Raw genomic sequence first — 20,226 nt, forward strand, 5'->3', positions numbered from 1 at the left:
TTAGGGGTCCTAGATTGGAGAAGGTGCAAACTGGACTGAGGGACACACACACACCTCGTGTACGAATTCGTGCACCAGGCTTTAGTGGTAATATAGTAGTTGTATACCTATGGTGATATGTGAATTAAGTCTTTATATTTCCAGAAAATTTAACAAGCTTGCAAAAGTTTTTATAATTTAGTCTTATTTTCCATTTCCTCCCAAATTTCTATATAATAGCTGTATTCTGTATTGTTCTGTCTTTAGATTTGCAGTATTATTTTCTTTTTGCTGTACACCAGTCAGTAGTGATTTGGTACTTCTCTGTCCTATGCATAGGACTAAGGGATATAGAGAACATGAAGGCATGTCACATAAAATACTGCATTTGAAGCTCACTCACTCATGAGTGGACAGCTTATTTAACAAGTTCCATGAATCTAGACACCAAAGAAAAACAGAACTTTATTTTGGCATTCTCGTAGGGACTGATTTGATTTTAGACACAGTAAATAATCATATATTTTATTGGAAACTGGTAAAGATTTCATCTCATGGGAACATGGTGTTGGGAAACATGATGTTTCCAGCAAGAGCTGCCAGTAATACCTCATATTAAATTCATTCTTGTTTCCTTTCAGGTCAATCCTTTCCAAGGATGGGGTTTTATATGTTAAGCTAAGAGCAGGCCAGCTCTCCTACAAGGACGATCCAATGGGATGGCAGAGTCTGTTGGCCCAGACTGTTGCTAACAGGAACTCGGAAGCTCGGGCTTTCAAGGTAGTGTAGCTTGGTAAAAACTGAAGGAGAGGGAAGAGTTCCACATTCCTGTAGCCCACCTGAAAACATACTTCTGTGATAGCATTGATGGTACTGTTTAGATGGATCTGCTTCCTCTCATCACTGCAGATTGTAAAGAGTGAATGACCTCTCTGCTGCTTTAAGTGGCAACCAAGTAAAATATGGGTCATGCGCAGGACTCTAAGGATGATTCACGTCTCATGGAAGGATAGTCACAATATATCTTAACACTAGAAATATTTAGTTTAATAATTTCACTTATTAGTCCTCCACTCTGTCAGGATTTACTTAATTCATGACAAAAATATAAAGATATTTTTGCAGGATCCACTTACTAGTAGTACCATTTTTAAACTTGTATTTGTTGCTTATATCTTTGTGAAGATAAAATAGTGACAGGTTTAGCCTTATTTTATTAGCTTTATCCTCCAAGTATCTGAATGCTAATAATAGTAATATTTGGAATGAATAAATAATTAAAAGGTATATGAAGCAATCTCATTCCCATGAGGCCAGTGCATATTTTGCTGAAGTCAAATAAGTTTCCATGCTAGAAATAAGTTCCATGATCTACAATCAGAATTTCAGAATTTAATACAGCTTTTAGGAATTTCATGAACAAATATGTTTCTACGGGAGATACATTAGAAGCCGTGTAAACTAGTCAGGACCCCTAAGGATAGTTACATACAGCAAAAATATGGCACACAGACTAGCTCAGTGGCAGCAGAGGACTAAGTATCGGTCTTTGTTTTTCTAAGTAAGGAGAGAGCAGTTTATTTTAATTCAACTCATATTTCATATTTCATTTTAGGTCAGTTACCTATGGCTAAGTACAATAGTTCCCTAGGTTTAAATAGATGTAGTTAACATCAGGGAATACTGTTTGGCAGTATTTGATAGGTTGTCTAATAAATTCCTTTGTAGAACTTTTAGATAAAGTTTAACTTAATTTGTTATCACTATTGCTTCTTATATTAATTAGAGCCCATCTCAAAGACCCTAAAGTTTGTAAAGAAAATAGGTACATTTAGACTTGCATTTGAATGGGAAAGTGTATGACAATTAAAAGACATCTCAATTTTCTGCCTGCTGGGAGTTCAGAAGTAAAATATAAACCTTAGTGGAAAATGATAAAATGGTAATATACATTCATATTCCATTTTCAATCTTGAACCTTGGGAAATATTCATTTATTTTTCCCTTCTAATTTTTTTTATGTTGGAAACTACACATAACATAAAATTTACTATATTAACCTTCTTTAAGTGTGCAGGTCAGTGGTATAAGTAAATTCATATTGTATAGTCATCATTTCCATGTCTCTAGAACTCTTTTCATCTTTCAAAATGGAAACGTCTCCATTAAAGAATAACTCCCAACTTTCCACCCCATCCCCAGCCCTTGGGAGCTCTTTTCTACTTTCTGTCTTTATGATTTTGCAGACTTATTATCTCATGTAGGTGGAATGATGTATCTAATATTTTTCTTTCTGGAAGTGGTTTGAGTGGCATTTCCCCCCCATACTTTCAGTAATAATTTAGTTTGCTTTTCAGTTAGTGAATGAAGTGAAAGCCTTTTTTGGGGGTGAGTTGGGTAAGAAAGACCTGTTTATTATTGGCATTTTGATTTCTTATAACTCCTGAGAACAGATTGATGAATTTCTAGCAAGTTTGTACAACCTTGGGTTTTGTAGTATGATTGAGGAAAATGAGGTAGGTTTCTTAAAATTACATACGTTACCATTTGAAGCATAAAGGACATAATCCTTTGATCTTACTTATATTTCTTGTGTTTGTTTAATTTTTAGCCTGAAACGATTTCAGCATTTACTTCTGATCCAGCACTTTTGTCATTTGCTGAGTATTTTTGCAAACCCACTGTGAACATGGGTCAGGTATGCATTACATGATTTGCTTAGCTTCAAGATTAGAATTTGTTATTATGTCTACCTATGGATGCCACCAAGAAAATCTGTAGTACCCTTATCAATCTTTGACATTGATGACATGCCTCAGGCACTTTAGATGACTTTTGCTTGGCAAATAATAAATTTTAACATAGTCTTAAAACTATAAAATTTAGTAATTTCCTAACTTGGTAGAAGAAGGAATTTAAAATTTCTAAGACACTAATTTTAATAGGTGATATAACATCCTTATGTTCATTTTTATACTGATGTTTTCAGTGTTTACAAACTTTCTCTTATATTTATGTAATTTTATTTCTTGTGTATTTTATAGCCCTTCTTTCTATTGGCCATAAAACTGTTCTCTTTAGGATTCACAGGTTACCCAGATCACTGATGTATTCAATCATTGCAGATGCCAAAGACTGGATGTAGAATTAGATGATCTGGGATTGATGGCCAATTGCCAGTCAGAGTGTGTGTGGCCTTAAAATAATTTTTGACCTCTTCAAGAGACAGTTAGCTCATTTGTAAAAGTGGGATTACAAGAGAATCTACCTTACATTCTTGTTTAGAGGGTAAAGTGGAATAACCTGTACCCTCTGATTTATTGAATCTTTACTGTATACAGGCATACATTGGATATTTTGTGGGTTGGGTTCCAGACCACCGTGATAACACAGGTGCCGTGGTGACTTGGGTCTCAAGGTTATGCAGGTCATCATATCTTTGCTGGAGGAGGGTCTTGTGTTCATTTCATAAAAAAGTGCAACACCTGTGAAGTGCAGTAAAGCAAAGTGCAGTAAAATGAGGGCTGCCTGTATTAGACACTCTGCTCAGTACTTCATGTAATTTTCTCATTTAATTGTTACCCTGAGGGTAGGTACTTTATCATTCAGGGTTTACAGATGAGAAAACTGTCACTCAGAGATGTCACATGCCCAGGATCATAGCTAGTAAAGACAGGGCACTGCACCAAAGGCCACAGGACTCTGATGAAGGCTTGTGTGTGCCCTTAACCTCAGCTGGATATGACATAGCTACCAGACTTGTTCTGCTTAGTGTTTCTACTACATCTTTGGGTGCTGGGTTCCCTTTTTGGATCTTGCCCTTGCCCAAGGATTGATTCATTTCTCTCCTTCATAGCACTTACATCCTTAATTGTCCCTAGAGACTTAATTTTAGTTGTATTTTATTGATGTTTAATGTTGCTTGTGCTGTGATTTTATAAAGATCCAGCTGTTTACCCTCTTCTGTCATTCACTGCAGAGCTTAAGAATGGACCATGTAGGCTGGCCAGTGTGGGTCAGTGGTTGAGCATTGACCCTATGAACCAGGAGGTCACAATTAAATTCCCAATTAGGGCACATGCTCAGGTTGCAGGCTCAATTTCTGGTAGGGGGTGTGCAGGAGGCAGTCAATCAATGATTCTCTCGCATTATTGATGTTTCTATCTCTTCCTCTCCCTTCCTCTCTGAAATCAATAAAAACATATTAACAGCAACAACAACAAAAAATGGGCCATTTAGTTGGTATACAGTTTTTTATTTGATTCCAGAATGTACATTGATATGCTACAAACAGCTTCTAATTTTTCACAGAAGCAGGAACTTCTGGATCTGTTTTCTTCAGTGCTCTACGAGTGTGTTACTCAGGAGACCCCGGAGATGCTGCCGGCGTACATAGCAATGGATCAGGTGAGGTTCAGAAGCTATTTCACTTCTAATGAGGCTGATTCTGAACGGGGGAAAGGTTCCCAGTGTTCATCTTTTTACTTCTCTGCATTTAGAAATTCAGAAAATGACGCTTTATCAATGTTGAAAGCTCTATGCTTATCAAAACTCAGCATTTTTTATGGTAGCAGTGCCCTCCATGGGCTTCCCCGCTGAGAGCCTCTCCGTGGAGGAGACTGCAAGTGAGCAGTGTGTGAACAGACCGTGCCTGCTGCCGGCAGGTGTGTGCCCACCTGTGAGGTGAAGCTAGCAAGAGGTTACAGGACCAGTTTATAGTTTGGGGAGTTGAAATTCATTTCTAATTTGTGTGTATGTGTGTTCTTGCTGTTTTAAAAGGGGCAGTGTAAGAAATGATGCTTGACCGCTTTCCTAAAGGATAGAAGAATTGATTCACTTTGGGTTATTAGTAACACATAAGGCTTTTTCGTTGTATATCTTTCAGACTCAAATTTGCAGTTAAGTTACGCCAGTAGTTGGCTAAAATTTATCTGGGAAATCTTAAAAATACAGATCCTCAAAGTCCATTTTATAGTTACTGGGTCACCTATAAAGGGCTCTTCAGGTGAATATGAGACAGTAGTTCACAGATAAGCATTTGGGACTCAGTGGCTAAAGCCAAAGTAAATCATCTAATGGCATAATTGTCCCTACTGAAAAGCAGAGTGGAAAATACATTTAGGTATGGACAATCTCCCAGACGTGAAAATCGCACCATACTGAGTAATATGCTAACTAAAAGGCAATGTCCAATGTAATCACAGAGGCCCGGAATGCCTCAGTGCTGGTCTCTGACAATATTGAGGAGGAAGTGTCAATGAGGAAGTGGACACTGGTGCTGGGTGCCATTGTGGCTGGGATGTGCTTTCCTTCGGCTCTGAACCTTTCTTGTTGCTGTCTCAGGGAGGTCTATGGAGGAAATGTCCTGTATGGTTACCACTATGGTGGCTTTGCATATGGGTCTTAAGAGCAGTATTATCAGAATTGTTGCTTTTGCCTTCTGATCCTGGGATCCCTGGCCTGCCCCCAGTCATGCCATGTTACCCACCAGGGTTCCCAGTGGTGACTGGCTATGAACCTGTTGGGGTTTCATTTTTTTCAGAGCCATTGAGCCAAGTGACCTCAGTGTCCCTGTGGCTTTACCTAAGAGCTTTTCCTTTTCTCTCCTTAAGGCTATAAGAAGACTGGGGAGAAGAGAAATGTCTGAGACATCTGAACTTTGGCAAATAAAGTTGGTGTTGGAGTTTTTCAGCTCCAGAAGCCATCAGGACCGGCTGCAGACCCACCCGAAGCGAGGGCTCTTCATGAACTCTGAGTTCCTGCCTGTCGTGAAATGCTCTATTGATAACACTCTGGACCAGTGGCTACAAGGTAATAAGAGCTTGTGCGTATTGTGCTTCTTAGATGACACTGGGGCTCGGCTTTTCTGTTCTAACATGTTCTCATTGGAAAGCAAGACGAATCTGAAGAGAAGCCAGAACGCCTGTGGATTTAATGTTTTCAGTTAATGAAGAAGACTGATTACCTGCTCCAGCCTTCAGCTTCTTTAAAAATGTATTTAACCCTGTTTTGTAAACCCTGGAGAGAACATACATACCATTTTAAATAGCACTTGACACTTAAGAACCTTCTCTAGCATCAGATCATGTTTTCTTTCTGGCTTCTGGCTTTTGTTTCTGAGTGGTGTTGCCTCCCTGAGGCCAGCAACTGTCTTCTTCCTCTTCTCTACTCCCTAAACCCCCAGGCCTCTACCCTCACTGTACACTGAAAATTTGGTGTGTGCATATTGAACAAATGCTTATTTTACCAACTCTTTTGTCCATGAGAACTTGGGACTTCATGTAACATTGGCCTTCTATCCGTGGAAGTACTGACTTATGCATGAAAGAAAATTGTGACATTACTCATAACAGTGTCAAAGTGAGTCTGCCTCCCCTGAGACAAATGATGGAGCCTTTTTTTAATTTTTTTTATTAAGGTATTATATGTGTACATATCTTTCCATTGCCCCTTCCTCCTCCCCCCCCCCCCCCCAGTGATTGAGCCTTTTGATTTATGGAAAGCTGTCAGTATGTGACATATGGCTGAGATTGGTTTTTAGTAGTTAACTCTTTGATTTTAGTCTTTTCCGTTCATTCAGATGCTTCTGATACATTTCTGACAGCAATCTGCTTTGGGTAAATACTAACCCTAGTAACATTAGTGGTAACATTCTTGATTCTTTAATGTACTAGCGATCAAGAACCTAAGAGTTTGACCATAATTAAGAACTTTCTACCTAAGCCAACTGGTGTGGCTCAGTGGTTGAGTGTTGAGCTATGAATCATGAGGTCATGGTTTGATTCCCAGTCAGGGCATACGCCTATATTGTTGGGTGTGCAGGAGGCAGCTGAATTAATGATTCTCTCTCATCATTGATGTTTTTATTTCTCTCTCTTGCTTCCTCTCTGAAATCAATAAAAATATATTAAGAACAAAACTAAGAAAAGCTACCTATAATAAAATACTATGAAATAAATTTCTGGAAAAAATTAAATTATAAACTAGTTTTGGGAAATGGCAATTTTAAACTCACAGTGCTTACATTTAACACTTGAACCCTATCATTTTCTTTTGTCATTTGAAAGATCACACAGTTTACAACTTTTTTAAAATATATTTTTTTCTTTGGGGAAAAACACAAGTTATTTTACAGGCTTTCTTGTTTTGTTTCTTCTTAGCATTTGATCATGTACTATAGACCTTTGCTATTGTTAAGAAATATGTCCTTAAATCTCTGATTTGCAAATCAAAACAACAATGAGGTACCATCTCACACCTGTCAGAATGGCTATCATCAACAAATCAACAAATGACATGTGCTGGCGAGGATCCGGAGAAAAAGGAGCCCTCTTGCACTGCTGGTGGGAGTGCAGACAGGTGCAGCCACTGTGGAGTTTCCTCAAAAAACTAAAAATGGAACTTCCACTTGACTTAGTGATCCCACTTCTAGGACTATATCCCAAGAAACTAAAAACACCAGAGGGATATATGCACCCCAATGTTCAGAGCAGCACAATTTACAATAGCTAAGATTTGAAATCAGCTTAAGTGCCCATCAGCGAATGAGTGGATTAAAAAACTGTGGTACATCTACACAATGGAATACTATGCTGCTGTAAAAAAGAAGGAACTCCTACCATTTGCAATAGCATGGATGGAGCTGGAGAGTATTATGCTAAGTGAAGTTAAGTCAGTCAGAGAAAGATAAATATCACATGATCTCACTCATTTGTGGATTATAATGAGCAACATAAACCGATAAACAAAAACAGATTTAGAAACAGAGAAGCATCGATCAGATGCTCAAACCTCAGAGGGAAAGTAGGGGAGAGGAGGGGTAAGGAGGAGAGATCAACCAAAGGACTTACATGCATGCATATAAGCATAAGTGATGGATGCAGACAGCAGGGGGTGAGGGTGGGGGCAGGACTTAGGAGGTGGTGGGGGGACAATGGGAGATTAAGGACACATTTGTAGTATCTTAATCAATAGAGAGAAAAAAATCTCTGATTTGCAGATTTCATAGAACGAAATGAAAATTTGGCAGTGTCTAGAGGCACATGTGTCAAACACAAGGCCCGCGGGCCAAATCCAGCCCGCCAGGCCTTGCAATGTGGCCCGCACCGCGCTGTCATCACTGCACTCGCTGTCAGTTTATGACATTGTCAGTTTATGACTGTGCAGTAAACCATTCGGCCCGCGATTTAGGCTGGATTTTAGATTTTGGCCCCTTCTCTGATTGAGTTCGACACCCCTACGTCTAAAGCAATGCTGACTGGCTTTCTTCCTATTGCTCTTTAGGACACTTGATGGTTCCAGCATTGCTCTGAGCCTTCACCAAATTTTCTGCCTCAATTCCCAAACATCTGAATTTATTTTCTAGTGAGGAACCATCATTTTTAAAACTGAGCAGTTTCATAAGCCTGGTACCCGGCCTCAACAGTCACCACCATTCTGTCATCTATATCTGCACTCTTTGCCACATTCAGTTATGTTTCAAATTGTCATTTTTCTGTCCTCACCAGCCGGGGGTTACAGTGCAGTTTTTGGCATTGTCAGTTGGTTTAATGTTAGGCAGCTGGTGAATATGTGGTGGTATCTCATTTAGTTTTAATTTGCATTTCCCTGGTAATTCGGTGTTAACCTTTGTTACTCATACACCCTTTGTGAAGTCTCTGTTTAACCTCTACCCATTTTTTAATTGTCTATCTTTTGGTTATTGAGTTACAGGAGCTTCTACAAGTTCTGGCCACAAGTTCTTTGTGAAATGGTTTGCACATTTTTTCTACTTTTTGCCTATTCCTTTTCTTAGAGTGATTTTTTATGTACAGAAGTTTCAAGTTTTGATGAGGTTTAATTTCTCAGTTTGTTATATGATTATTACTTTGTGAATGCTGTCCAAGAAACCTTTCCTACTCTTGGTCATGAAAAAATTCTGAAGTTTTATATTAAAAGCTGTGCAATTTAATATTTTACTAGAGGCTGGTGCACAAATTGGTGCACCAGTGGCGTCCCTTGGCCAGGCCTGTGGGGTCAAGCCTATACCAGCTCTCCGCATCCCCTAAGGGGTCCCAGATTGTAAGAGGCTGCAGGTCAGGCTGAGGGACCCCACTGGTACATAATCAGGCTGGGAAGGGGTGCGGGAGGTTGGCCAGGGGAGAGGGGTCCAGGGAGTGTCTGGCCCATCTTGCTCAGTCCAAGCTTACCTACTGGTTGGAGCGTCTTCTCCCTGGTGGTCAGTGTACATCATAGCAAGCAGTTGAGCGGCCTTAACATATCATTAGTATATTACACTTTGATTGGTTGAATGGATGACTGGGCACTTAGCATATTAGGCTTTTATTATATAGGATATTTATATATATGATTCATCTCAAATTAATCTTTTATGTGGTCTGAGGAATGAGTTGAAATTTATTTTTTAAATTAATACAGTGTCCAATTGTTCCAGGACCATTTGTGGAAAAGACTTTTTTTTGTAATAAAATTGCTTTGACTCTGTTGAAAATCATTTGCTGAATAATCGTTGTGAATCTGTTCATATATCAATGCTGTACCGTTGGCTGGTCAGTTTGTCTGTCGGCCAGGACTATACTGTCCTAATTACTGCAGGTTCAGAGTAAAATATGAAATCTGGTAGAGGGAGTCATCATGTTGAGAGGGAAATAGCACAAAAAAATGCTTAAATATGAAAGAGGAACGAACAGTCTCAAGACACTAAGTTCCTACTTTAAGAAACTAGAAAGCAAAAAAACAAAATAAACCTAAAGCAAGCTTTTCTTTTTCTACTTTCTTGAAGTAAGAACTTGGATTAGTAACTAACAGTTCCATGCCTCAGGCTCGGCATTTTGCTCAGAGGAAGAACAGAATGGCTTTTTTGAGCTTTGCCATAGGAATTAGGACATTTTTGTTTCCCAGAGCTTCCACCTAACATGTTGTCCAGCATCTCACATCTTGGACTTTAATTGGAACTCCTGGATATTCCTCAGTCAGTTCCCGTGACAGAGAACGTCCTTCTCCTGACCCTGTCCCCGTCGGGAGAATGGGATTGCCTGGTGCAATCTGTAAGTGAGGTCCCTGGAGCCGCAGTACCTGGGCACTTGTTACAAATGCAAGCTTTCTGGTCTCATTCAAGAAAATCTGGATGTGTTTTAATCAGCTCTCTGGGTTCAAGTTTGAGAACCTCTGGCTAAGACTAATCAGAATACCGTCTTGGAGCTGAAGTCAGACCCCTCCAGTGCTACACAGTGGAGGGAAGCGTGGTAAGATGGATGTTTGTGGAGACAGCCACAGTGTGCCACTGTACATGTATAGCTCGTATCACAATTTGCAGTTATGCATTTGTTTGTGTGATCTCTCTGTTCCCCCCAACTCTGCAGCGACAATCCCTGCCTAGTATTTGGTAAATGCTCATTGAATTCTTGATGAAAAAGGATAAAAAGAAGGCATTCCCTCTGCCTGTCGGGTATATAGTTTCATTTGTGTTTCTCTTACAGCTGGGGGTGATGTGTGTGTGCATGCCTATCTCAGTGGGCAGCCCTGGGAGGAGTCTCAGCTGAGCATGCTGGCCTGTTTCCTTGTCTACCACTCGGTACCGGCTCCGCGGCACCTGCCAACAGTAGGACTGGAAGGTACTGCAAACCTGAATCCCTCTTTTCAGTATGTTATCACTTAGGTTTTTAGTTTCTTGGTAGGAGACATTTCTGGTGAGTTATTTCTCTAGGGGGTTTTTGTCTTCATTCATGGGTGGGTGTTACTTTTTAGAACCTTTTCTGACAAAAATGCTCTAAACTTTACACATGCATAAACTTTTATATACATTCAGAAAAGGATGGGTTCTTCTTCACAGAGCCCAAACAACCTGTCCATACCAGCAAACTAAATGTTCGTGTTGTTTTTCTCTCTTGATTTTTTGAAGTTATTTTTAGTTTTTAAATTGTATTTAAATAATATATGTAATTAAAAAATAATAATTTCACATATAGTTAGTTGTAGGTCACTTTCTGAAGTACAGAATAGATAAATTTAAATGTTTACATTAAATTATATCTTACAGTGCGTTAGGGAAATGTCTAACTAAACTTTGTGTTTGGGTAGTTGGTTTTAAAGGAAGAATGCTAGCTTTAACCTGGCAGAGGCTGTGTCCTGAAAGGACAGGGCTGACTCTATTGAGAGGTGTGACCTTTCTCACCATTCGCATCTCTTTAGGGAGCACCAGCTTTGCGGAACTACTCTTCAAATTCAAACAGCTGAAAATGCCTGTGCGGGCTTTGCTGAGATTGGCTCCTTTGCTTCTTGGAAACCCACAGCCAATGGTTATATGATTGCCTCTGGTGGAGAAACTGTCCTGCAGTGTGACTTCTACACAAAAACGTGACCAAACAACACAGCTAAAGAAACATTTGTAAGTTTTATTATGTAATCAGGGGAAATGAGCTGCACAAACCTCAATGTATTTTAAAATCTGAGTGTTTTAAATATTCTAGACTATTGCTGTCAGCATTAACACATGATCTATACAAGTGAGTTAGAATTTACTTTTTTAAATAAAGTTTTTTGGTTTGTTTTCAGAACTCTTGATGATTTCATTTGGGGTCCAGAGATAGAGCAGTGGAGTCTGGGCTGGACATTGATTTCTAAAGTCCTTCATCTGTGATGATTCAAGTGAAGTGACTTTATGCTCAAAAATGCAGTTTTTAAAATTTTCTGCATCAACATAAGTCCTTTGCATTTTCTAAGATGTCACAGTTGTCTTGTTTAGTTTGTACCAGAAAGTGTTATTGATCATCTAAGTAGGAGATTTATATCCTAGGGAAGAATTACCTAATGTGAAGCCTGTTCTAGATATAGAAAATAGAAATTTCCACTATAGATATGGCTTCAGAAATTGTCCATTTCCATCTAAGATGTAGAGAATATTCATCTCTATCAGGGGTCTCTGGACTAGAAGGTAGATGAAAGATACTCATGGAGGTACAGACGCAGCTAGCTCCTGCTGACTCCACTGTGACGTGTGCGCTGTGCTTCCTGAGGCCACTGGGACTGTAAACTGGCAGAAGCTGTACTCAATCACATGCCCACTTCCTGAACTGTAGTGTTTAGCTTTAAAAGTGAAATTTAGAGCAAATGGAAATATTTCCGTGGAGATTTTTGGCAACACCACTGTGGCCTCTGCTCTTGCAGCGGGTGCTGCCATTCTCCAGACGTGCATCTGGAGGCAGCGGTTTGGTTCCCTCGGCGCTCAGGGTTCCAGCTGCTCTCTTGCCCCAGTGACGGCTCCTGCATGGGAGGTGTGGGCGAGATGCAGCTGGCCCCAAAGGCCAAATGTGCTTCCCTTCAGTCTTAAATAGTGTTTCTTCTTTACCTAAAAAGGGATAAAATGGTAGATTATAGAAATTCCATTTCCATCTGGATTTAAAGAACTCAGTATCTTGACTACTGCTGCTTTGCCTTCACTCTCAATTGCTTATAATTTGTATGCTTTTCTCTGATTGAAGAATGACTTGAGAGAGAGTGACTTGCACACATATGAACTCTTATGTATGAGGGAAAATGGTCATTACAATGTTGTCAACAAAAGCAAAAATAGGGCTTTATACAGGAGCAGAGCAGAAGATTGCACAGTCTGGAGACAGCTCTGTCTCTGTAGTTGGGCTTTGTGATTAGTTGGCAAGAAGCAAAAAGGATATTCTAGGCAGCGTGCTCTTGGGCAGGCACACCAGGGTCGTCAGAATTAATTTCAGCTGCTTTATGGGTTCTCAAAAAATCTTGAGGGTAGCTCTCACCATCCCAGCCTTCTCAGAGCCGTGGCAGTGGAAGAGCTGGGAAACACCCCCACTCTCAAGGGCTTTGGCCCCAAAGTTGTCACGTCACTTCCAGTCACGGTCTGTTGGCGGGAAGTAGGCATGCTGCTCCACCTCAGGTGCCTGCTCCTCCACTTGTCGTCAGAGGGGAGGGGGATCAAACAGTAGCCGGAGCTAGAAGTGTCGGTCACCTGTCGGCTCCTAACTAGCTCCCACATGCATCTTTGCTACTCACAGGTAGAAATGCACACACTTATCTCTGTAGATGAACATAACTGAAGACACAGTACACACCCACCTCAGACTGTTTTCTGATGGATGCTGACATCTGTTTAAGGCTTGAATTTACGGCAGTTCTGAGGCATAGAGGCCAGGCCTTAGCCCGAGACATTGGGTTCGGCCTCCAGAACTTCCCTCGGTGCTACTTGAATAGGCCACTTTCTCACCCTTCGTGTAGAAACCCATGTCTTCGTAGCTTCTGGTGAGGGGCATGTCCCAGCTCCTATGTCTGTCAAATCTACACACAAATGAACAAATTAAGCTATAGTGAGTGACTCCTATGTCACCATGAACCCTGGGCTTGATCCTCAGTTGAAGGACTTGGAACCTGAATTGTGGCAAGATCACAATTTCTAATTTGTTTTGAGGCATCTTCTCTGTGTCGCCTTCCCCTCCCCTTATTATTTTAGCACCTCTGAGTGACTTAAGGGTAATTTCTTGCAAACCACATTGAGCTGGGTTTTGCTTGTGAGTATGTCTAAAAATCTTCTAGTAGCAACTTTAAATTTATCGATACAAGTAGTATGACTGATCTCAGTTTCTATGCTATTTAGTGTACTTTTTAAATATTTATTGTGTCTTTATTTGGTCTGTTTTGGTTTTAAACATTTGTTATATTCATTGCTCTTAGCATTTGGGATGGCTTGTAATTTTTTTAATGCTTTTACACTAATACCTTCAGATGACCCCTCCATACTCCCCCCCCCCCCCCTTTTTTTTTTAAAACCTCAGAATTCACCATCTTGGCTCCAGCACTGCTGGCTCCCTAGGACCTCCCCCACTTCCCCAGCACCCACTGACAGTCCCTCCTTTTTTTCTCCCTCCTCTCATTCTGAAAGTTGGGCCATTTCTACAATGCCAGAGGATACAAGGGTACACAATCTCTCTCTTTTATTCCCACTCTTTTATCAGCCTCAGATGGACACACCAATAAGTAGGCTCAAGTGTCTGTTAGTCCTGTGGCTCAAATTTCACCGTCTCTCCATGGACAAGACTGCTCTGAGGTTGTCAGGAGGGGCTTCCAGCACAGCTGTCCCCGTGCTGATGGAGTAGAGGGCGGGCCTCCTCTCTCCTCCTGCGTTTCTCCACTCCCATCTCCTTTTTTCCTCACCGTCTTCCCGTCATGTTTTGGCCTCCCCCTTCACGTTATTCCTCCTCAGTAGTCCATCTCTTCTTCCTCTGCCGGTCCTTAGTCTTCACAGAGGTGCCTGCTCCAGTCTCTCGGTTCCCTTGGGTGCCCCTCCACACTACTGCTGACCTTCGGGACGTCCGGGATTTAGGGACCTTTCCTGGCTGACACCTACTGGAAAGTTGGGGGCCACTGTGCCACAGCTGCTGTGGTTTGTGCTCCCTGCATTGCCCATCCTGCAGGTCTGAGGAAGCTGGAGGCCCCATGTTGGTGCCACCTGGAGCCTGGGAAGGAGGCAGCAGCTTCCATATCTGGAAGGGGGAACGGGCTAGAGCTATAAGAAAAGCAAGGAGGTTTGACCAGAGCAGAGGGGAAGACACACCCTGCCACATGCTGCACATTGGGAAGCTCAGGGGAAATCAGCATCATCTTCGTATTCCAATAAATGGCCAGACCCTAGTGGGGGCCCCCTTACCGCTAGTCTCTCTCTTTTTATTGTGCTGAAAATGCTATTTTCTTGGAATTTTAAGATCCCTGACATACAATAGTTCTTGGTCCTCAATAAAAAGCCTGTGGATGAATTAAACTTTGTGGTTCATGTCAGAGCACCTGGCCTGCCTTCCTTTCCCAGGGCCAGTAAGGCTCTCGCACTCCTTTTGTGCAGCGTGGCTCCATGCACCTGGTTATTCCAGCACTGCCTCTGCCCAGGGAAAGGGTTTCCCCACTTCAAGTAAGAACAAACGTAAAACCTAAATTTAAGCCAAGGAGAACACATTCTCCAAAGAGTGTGGTTATAGAGGAGGTCGTTCTCTATGAATGTGTCCTCCCTGTACTTCCTCACAGTTCCTTGTGCACCTGCTTCCTTCCCGTCCTCCTGCCCCCCAGGCAGTCTGTTTTTTTCAGAGCCCAGAGCCCTGGAGCGCCCTGCCCCTGACCTCATTCAGGGCCCAGCTTGGGAGCTGGCTTCACGTGGAGGAACACAGAGGTGATGCAGTGCCAGAGCTCATCTTATCTTCCTCCCGAGTCTCCATGGTCATAGCCCTTTTCCAGAAAGGGTGACCTCAGTGTTCTCTTGTGTTATGTTCAACATTTTCAAGGCAGAAAAAACCCTGCAGAGGTTTTCATTACTTAGATCAGCATTTCTAAGACTTTTAAAAGAAAAAAGTTAATATGCAAATTGGTGCTTGTGTTGCATAGTACATGACTCCACAGTCCATTCATTTGGAGAATTTTGATGTAAACAAAGGTTCTCCTACCTTAGGCCTTCTCAGAGCACTGAGGAATGCAGTAGCTTCTGCCGCTGCCCCACCACTGCCCCACCGAGGTGACTACAGGACTCAGGTGGGGCTGCCTGACTGTAGAGCCCAGCCTCCGCCTGCACTCACCCAAGCCACCAGCAGCCACTGCTCACTCCCTGGGAGATTAGAGGATGCACTTGCGGACCCGACTCCAGACCCAGTGATATGGATTCTGGTCTTGGATCTGAAAGAGAAGCAAAGAGAGAGAGCACCTGGAGGAAGGGCCCAACCCAACACCCAGGTGGCCCGGCCTCCTCCCGAGGGCCACACCTCCTCACATAACTCTCGGGTGACCAAGGCCTGGTGCCCCATCGCACGGAAAAACTCCACCTTCAGTCTCAGGAACTCCTTGTAGAGCTCCTGCCAGTGCTCCCTGCCCAGCAGGAACTGGAATATGCTGCGCTTGTATGTGGGGTTGTCCTCCTCCATGTCGGAGGCAATGTAGCTGCCACAGGAGAGGAGGGAGCCTTAGATGGACCCAGTGACGACTTCACGCTAGGTGCTGGGGCCGTGTGTCCAGGAGAGAGGCTCCGGGGGAGCTCTGGGGAGGGGACGGAGGGGACCCGGATCTAGGGGCAGCAGGACTGTCCTCATTGCAAGCCTGACGGGGCTCTGCTGTGCTTCGCCCAGACCAGGCTCCTAGCTCCCATTTCCCTCATGTCTTCCCTCAGTCCCTCATCTCTGGGCAGCAAGTGCGGTTCTTATCCCAGGACCTTGCTCGTGGTCTGCCTTCTTCATGGCCAAGGGGAACCCCCTCTTGAGACCGTCAGGACCTGGGCAGTGGAATTGGGGCAGTGGGAGGGTTGGGCGTATTGGACAGAATGGGAGCAGTTTCCAAGGAGGCACTCACAGGGCCAGGAAGAAGTGGATCTTGTTGTAGAGATGTCCGGGCAGCCCGACTCGGCCAAAGTACTCCACCACCATGGACAGCAGGTACTGTGGGCACAGCTCTGTGAGGGAGGACACTCGGACAGGGGGTTGGGTTGAGCTGAGGGAAGGCCTGGGGAAGAGCTGGCACCAAAAGCAGGTCTTTTCAGGGATGCTCCTGCCCAGCAGGGATCTTACTCTGCACCGGCCCCCCATAGGCTGGTGACTGCAGACCCCTCGGTCCTTCATTTTGTGCTGCCCATACCTTGTCAGACACTTTGAGGAAAATGTCAGCTTCCAGGAAGCTCTGGATAACGGGGTCCTCTGCAAAGGAAGGTAGAGGGATGATGGCTGGAAGAAGAGAGCATGGGCTGTGGGACGTTCCAGAGGGGAGGGGAATCAGCCTCCCGCCCTCTGTGGCAGTGAGGGCTGTGACCTTAACAGAAGAAACAGCTGCTGCTCCTTCCACTGAAACACAGAGTGAGTTCCAACTGGGGCGTGGGCTTCGCGCTTTTTACTCACACACGGGAAGCGGTAAGTGTGTTTGCTGCATGTGACCCATATCTCAAAGTTAAACATTTGCCTCAACTCAAAGCCTCGGTTGTGGCTTTGGTATTTCATCATACTGTGCTGCCCCATCATACTGTGACTGCTGCCCCATCATGTGGAGTAGAGTTCCAGGCGTCCCTCCTTTCCTAGTCTCCCTCGTCCTTCCAGACAGTGACCTGGCAGTGGAATTGCAGGCTCATCTGGGATTAGACTTGTTTCTGGAGGTGCCATTTTCCAGGGGAGACCTGAGGTTGATGGGTCCTATCTGACCTTCCCTGGGTACTGCCCAAGCCCAGGGCTATGGCATTGCCCAGGGGAGGTTGGGGTAAGAGGCCATTAGCCCTCCCTGCCCCACTCCATCCAGCCTCAGAAGAGCGCTGTCCAACAGGTGAAATTGTGGCAGCCATTTCCCAGGCGCAGCTACCCAGTACTTGGAGTGTGGCTATTGAGACGGGGAACCTGAACTTGAACAGTTTGCTTAATTCATGTAGATTTGCATTGGAAAAGCTACCTGTGGCTCATGGCTGTATTGGAGAATGCTTAGTGTGTCCCTAAGTCCTGACTCTGGTCCTGATGTCACCTTCAGACGCATCTTCCCTGAGCTAAGTACCCTGTTCTCTAAGCTCTACCACCCTTTTTCATGCCCCATCTCCAGGCGTCATTGCCTTTTAACAAATGTCCTGCTCTGCATATGTCATTGGCTGAGAGCATCTTATTTCTGCCCACTGGTTTTTCTCGTCTCTCTCTTTGAGCATAAAGCCAGCAAGCTCTAGTTTGCCTTTCATCACTATCTCTCAAATCCTAACTAAAGGGAAAAATACACTTCAGTGAGCAGCATGGTTTGTCCAAAAATGTCTTTTAAACAATACATATGTAATTTTATTGGTTTCGGATAGGGAGAGAAAGAAACGTCAATGATGACAGAGAATTATTGACCAGCTGCCACTGGAGATCGAGCCTGTTCCTGGATCAGTAATTGAACCCTGACCTCTGGTTCATAGGTTGACCCTCAACCACTGAATCATACCAGCTGGGCTGAAATGTCTTAACAATTGAACACTCAGCCGGGAGCCTCTTCGCCCTTCCTTCAAGAGCCTGACTCTGAGAGGAAAACCTGTCAGCACCACAATAGAACCAGGGTCACTCTACTTGGTGCCACCTGGATGCATCACAGTTGAAAGCTGGGGTGAGAGATCAGGGGGAGGTAGAAGTATGACCCAGAGCCACTGTCCCCCTCAGTTCAGTGTAGGAGGGCCCTGTGGACTCTAAGCTCTGAGCACACACCCAGGAGTCGATAGAAGGCTTCTTGGTCCTCAGGGCGGTAACTGGATCTTCTCCTCTTTATACAGAATTTTGTTCCCTCGATGCAGCTGATAGTCCATCTGGTTCTCTTCTGCCCGCTCTTCCAGGTCATTGGCTTAGAGATGGTTTCTGAGGAGGCCAAATTGGGGACCAAGGAGCCACTCTCCTGGCTAGCTGCAGGAACAAAAGACCCTGTGAGCATGGACCTGGCCTACTGCAGGCCTGTGTCCTGTCACAGTGCACCCCGAAGACTGGACCTAGCCTACTGAGGACAAGATGACAAGCAGTTACTTAGCAGTGACTGATGCTCCATGCAAGGCTGGGGAAGCAGAGGGATGCCTCGGGACATGTACTTGCCTTGGCATAGAAAAACCTCCTTTGGTTCTGGCCCCTGGTCCCTCTGGTTCTGTGCTTAGGGATGGCCTCTGTAGAGGCAGAACTGGAGGCCAGAGAGCTCCTGTTCCACAGAGCTGCAGGGAGAGGAGGGACTTGTGGACTCATGGGGGGGAGGGGAGAACCTGGGAAATACTGGGCTCCTACCACCTTAAGGATTGCCTTTGACATCTGAAAGGATGAGAAGAATGACCATCCTTCCCTTTGCATTTGTCTATAGAGAAGAGTAGGAATTGAGTTATTATTTACCTTCCTCTTCCAAGAGAAAGCTGCTGTCCTGTGTCTCTTTGCATGAATCCTCTCCGGAGGACATCTCTGTGGAAATGAGCGATTCTGTACTCAGATGTTCTTAATAGTGACCACAAGGAACAAGATCCTGACCTCCCTGTCACACCCACAGACCACACTCATGAGAGTCGGGGATGATGTTCCCACACTTTCATTCAGAGGCCAGGGGTAGGGGCGAATAGCTGCACACCTGCCTGCCCTTCCATGCACATCCTTTTCTTCGACTCTTCTTGGCTTGAAGAGCCTGGGGCAGTGGACATCCTGGAGCTCAGAGGGATCCTGTCTTCTGTTATAAAACAGCTGAAGGTTCCCCACCTGCTTCTGAGCGGGCTTTTCTTTCTGCTTAACGTGCTCCTTGTGAAGCCTAATAATTAAATTGGCAGTGAGAGTAGCTAACAGTTACTAATTTCTTATTGAACTTAAGATATTGGTCAGTGCCCTAAGAATTACCTGATTCAGTCCTTGCAATGCTCTGTGAGGTAAGGTGTATGACTAACCTGATTTACAGGTGAGGAACCGATGACTTGTCTAGGGTGTGCTCCTTGACCATGGTGAGAACACTTTGGATTTGGGATATGAACTCATGCCTGTCTGGTGCTCAAGGGAAGAATGGCTAGTGGCCAGGGCAGTTGAGGTTCGGTCATATTTCTATTAGGGTCAAGCTGGATGACCTTCCTATATTTCTGTCATCAGCTCTACCTAAATGTCCTTATGAACTACTATAAAATCATGGGCAATCAAACCTGGCAAAAATATGACCAGAGTGGCTATGATTGTCTAAAAGACCCTTGAGGCTGATTGAGGCAGTGCCTCCTGCCCCCCTCAGGACGGCCAGTGCCACGCACTCCACCCAAGGACCACGCTCCTCCTGAGGGTTGGAGGGCTCCTTCTGCTCCTACCACAGTCCTGGCGCCCGAGGCTCTCAAGGCAGTCCCTGGCTGCCAATTTGCTCTCTCTTCCTATTTCCACTTCTTCTTTTGCCCGCCTCTTATTCTATTATCTCTTCCATCAAATTTGAGACCTGCTGTTATTCCTATTGCATCCCAGTCACTTCTCTGGAGACTCATAAGTGCTCCCACCCACCTCTCTTGGGACTTCTTGTAGTGAGTTCTGTGTCCACATTCAGTCTACTGCAGGAATGCCTGCCGCCCACCCGGTGTGAGCACTTCGTGGCTCTCTCAAGATCTCACAGGTACTCAGAGTGTAGCCTCAGAACAGTGTGAAAAAGTGCTGGCAATAGCCAAGCCTTTGGGATCAAATGGCTCCCAACATTCCAGAGCTTTGCCAGGGTCACAATGACCTCACACCATTCCACCAGGTGGCGCTCTGGTATGTCAGTCACTCAAGGAAAAGCCAT

General features: G+C 44.0%; 2 protein-coding genes across 4 annotated transcripts in view; one reads left to right on the plus strand and one right to left on the minus strand.

The window, feature by feature from the left end:
- The window catches only part of ANAPC1 (anaphase promoting complex subunit 1), a 90,880-nt gene extending 79,346 nt beyond the window's left edge, over positions 1-11,534 (plus strand). For 2 of the 3 annotated variants that reach the window (XM_084900874.1, XM_084900873.1), the window contains exons 43-48: positions 621-759; positions 2,591-2,677; positions 4,291-4,386; positions 5,592-5,790; positions 10,458-10,592; positions 11,170-11,534. In XM_084900874.1, coding sequence (XP_084757000.1) covers positions 621-759; positions 2,591-2,677; positions 4,291-4,386; positions 5,592-5,790; positions 10,458-10,592; positions 11,170-11,285 — 772 coding nt within the window. In that variant the 3' untranslated portion in view covers positions 11,286-11,534. The remainder of the gene's footprint in view (positions 1-620; positions 760-2,590; positions 2,678-4,290; positions 4,387-5,591; positions 5,791-10,457; positions 10,593-11,169) is intronic. The other variant, XM_084900875.1, reaches the window with a different exon arrangement.
- Positions 11,535-14,189: 2,655 nt separating this feature from the next.
- Positions 14,190-18,748, minus strand: LOC311631158 (putative speedy protein-like protein 3; the record flags this gene model as incomplete). Its single annotated transcript, XM_084900974.1, has 5 exons — positions 18,171-18,748; positions 16,603-16,661; positions 16,321-16,406; positions 15,741-15,915; positions 14,190-14,483 (listed from the first exon to the last, which is right to left on the minus strand). Exons 1-5 carry the CDS (start codon positions 18,388-18,390, stop codon positions 14,190-14,192), a joined length of 834 nt encoding a protein of 277 aa, XP_084757100.1. The 5' UTR covers positions 18,391-18,748.
- Between the last annotated feature and the right edge of the window lie 1,478 nt (positions 18,749-20,226).

This window comes from Pipistrellus hanaki (assembly GCF_964339955.1).
Source record: "Pipistrellus hanaki genome assembly, chromosome: 12".
Taxonomy (NCBI): Eukaryota; Metazoa; Chordata; class Mammalia; order Chiroptera; family Vespertilionidae; genus Pipistrellus; species Pipistrellus hanaki.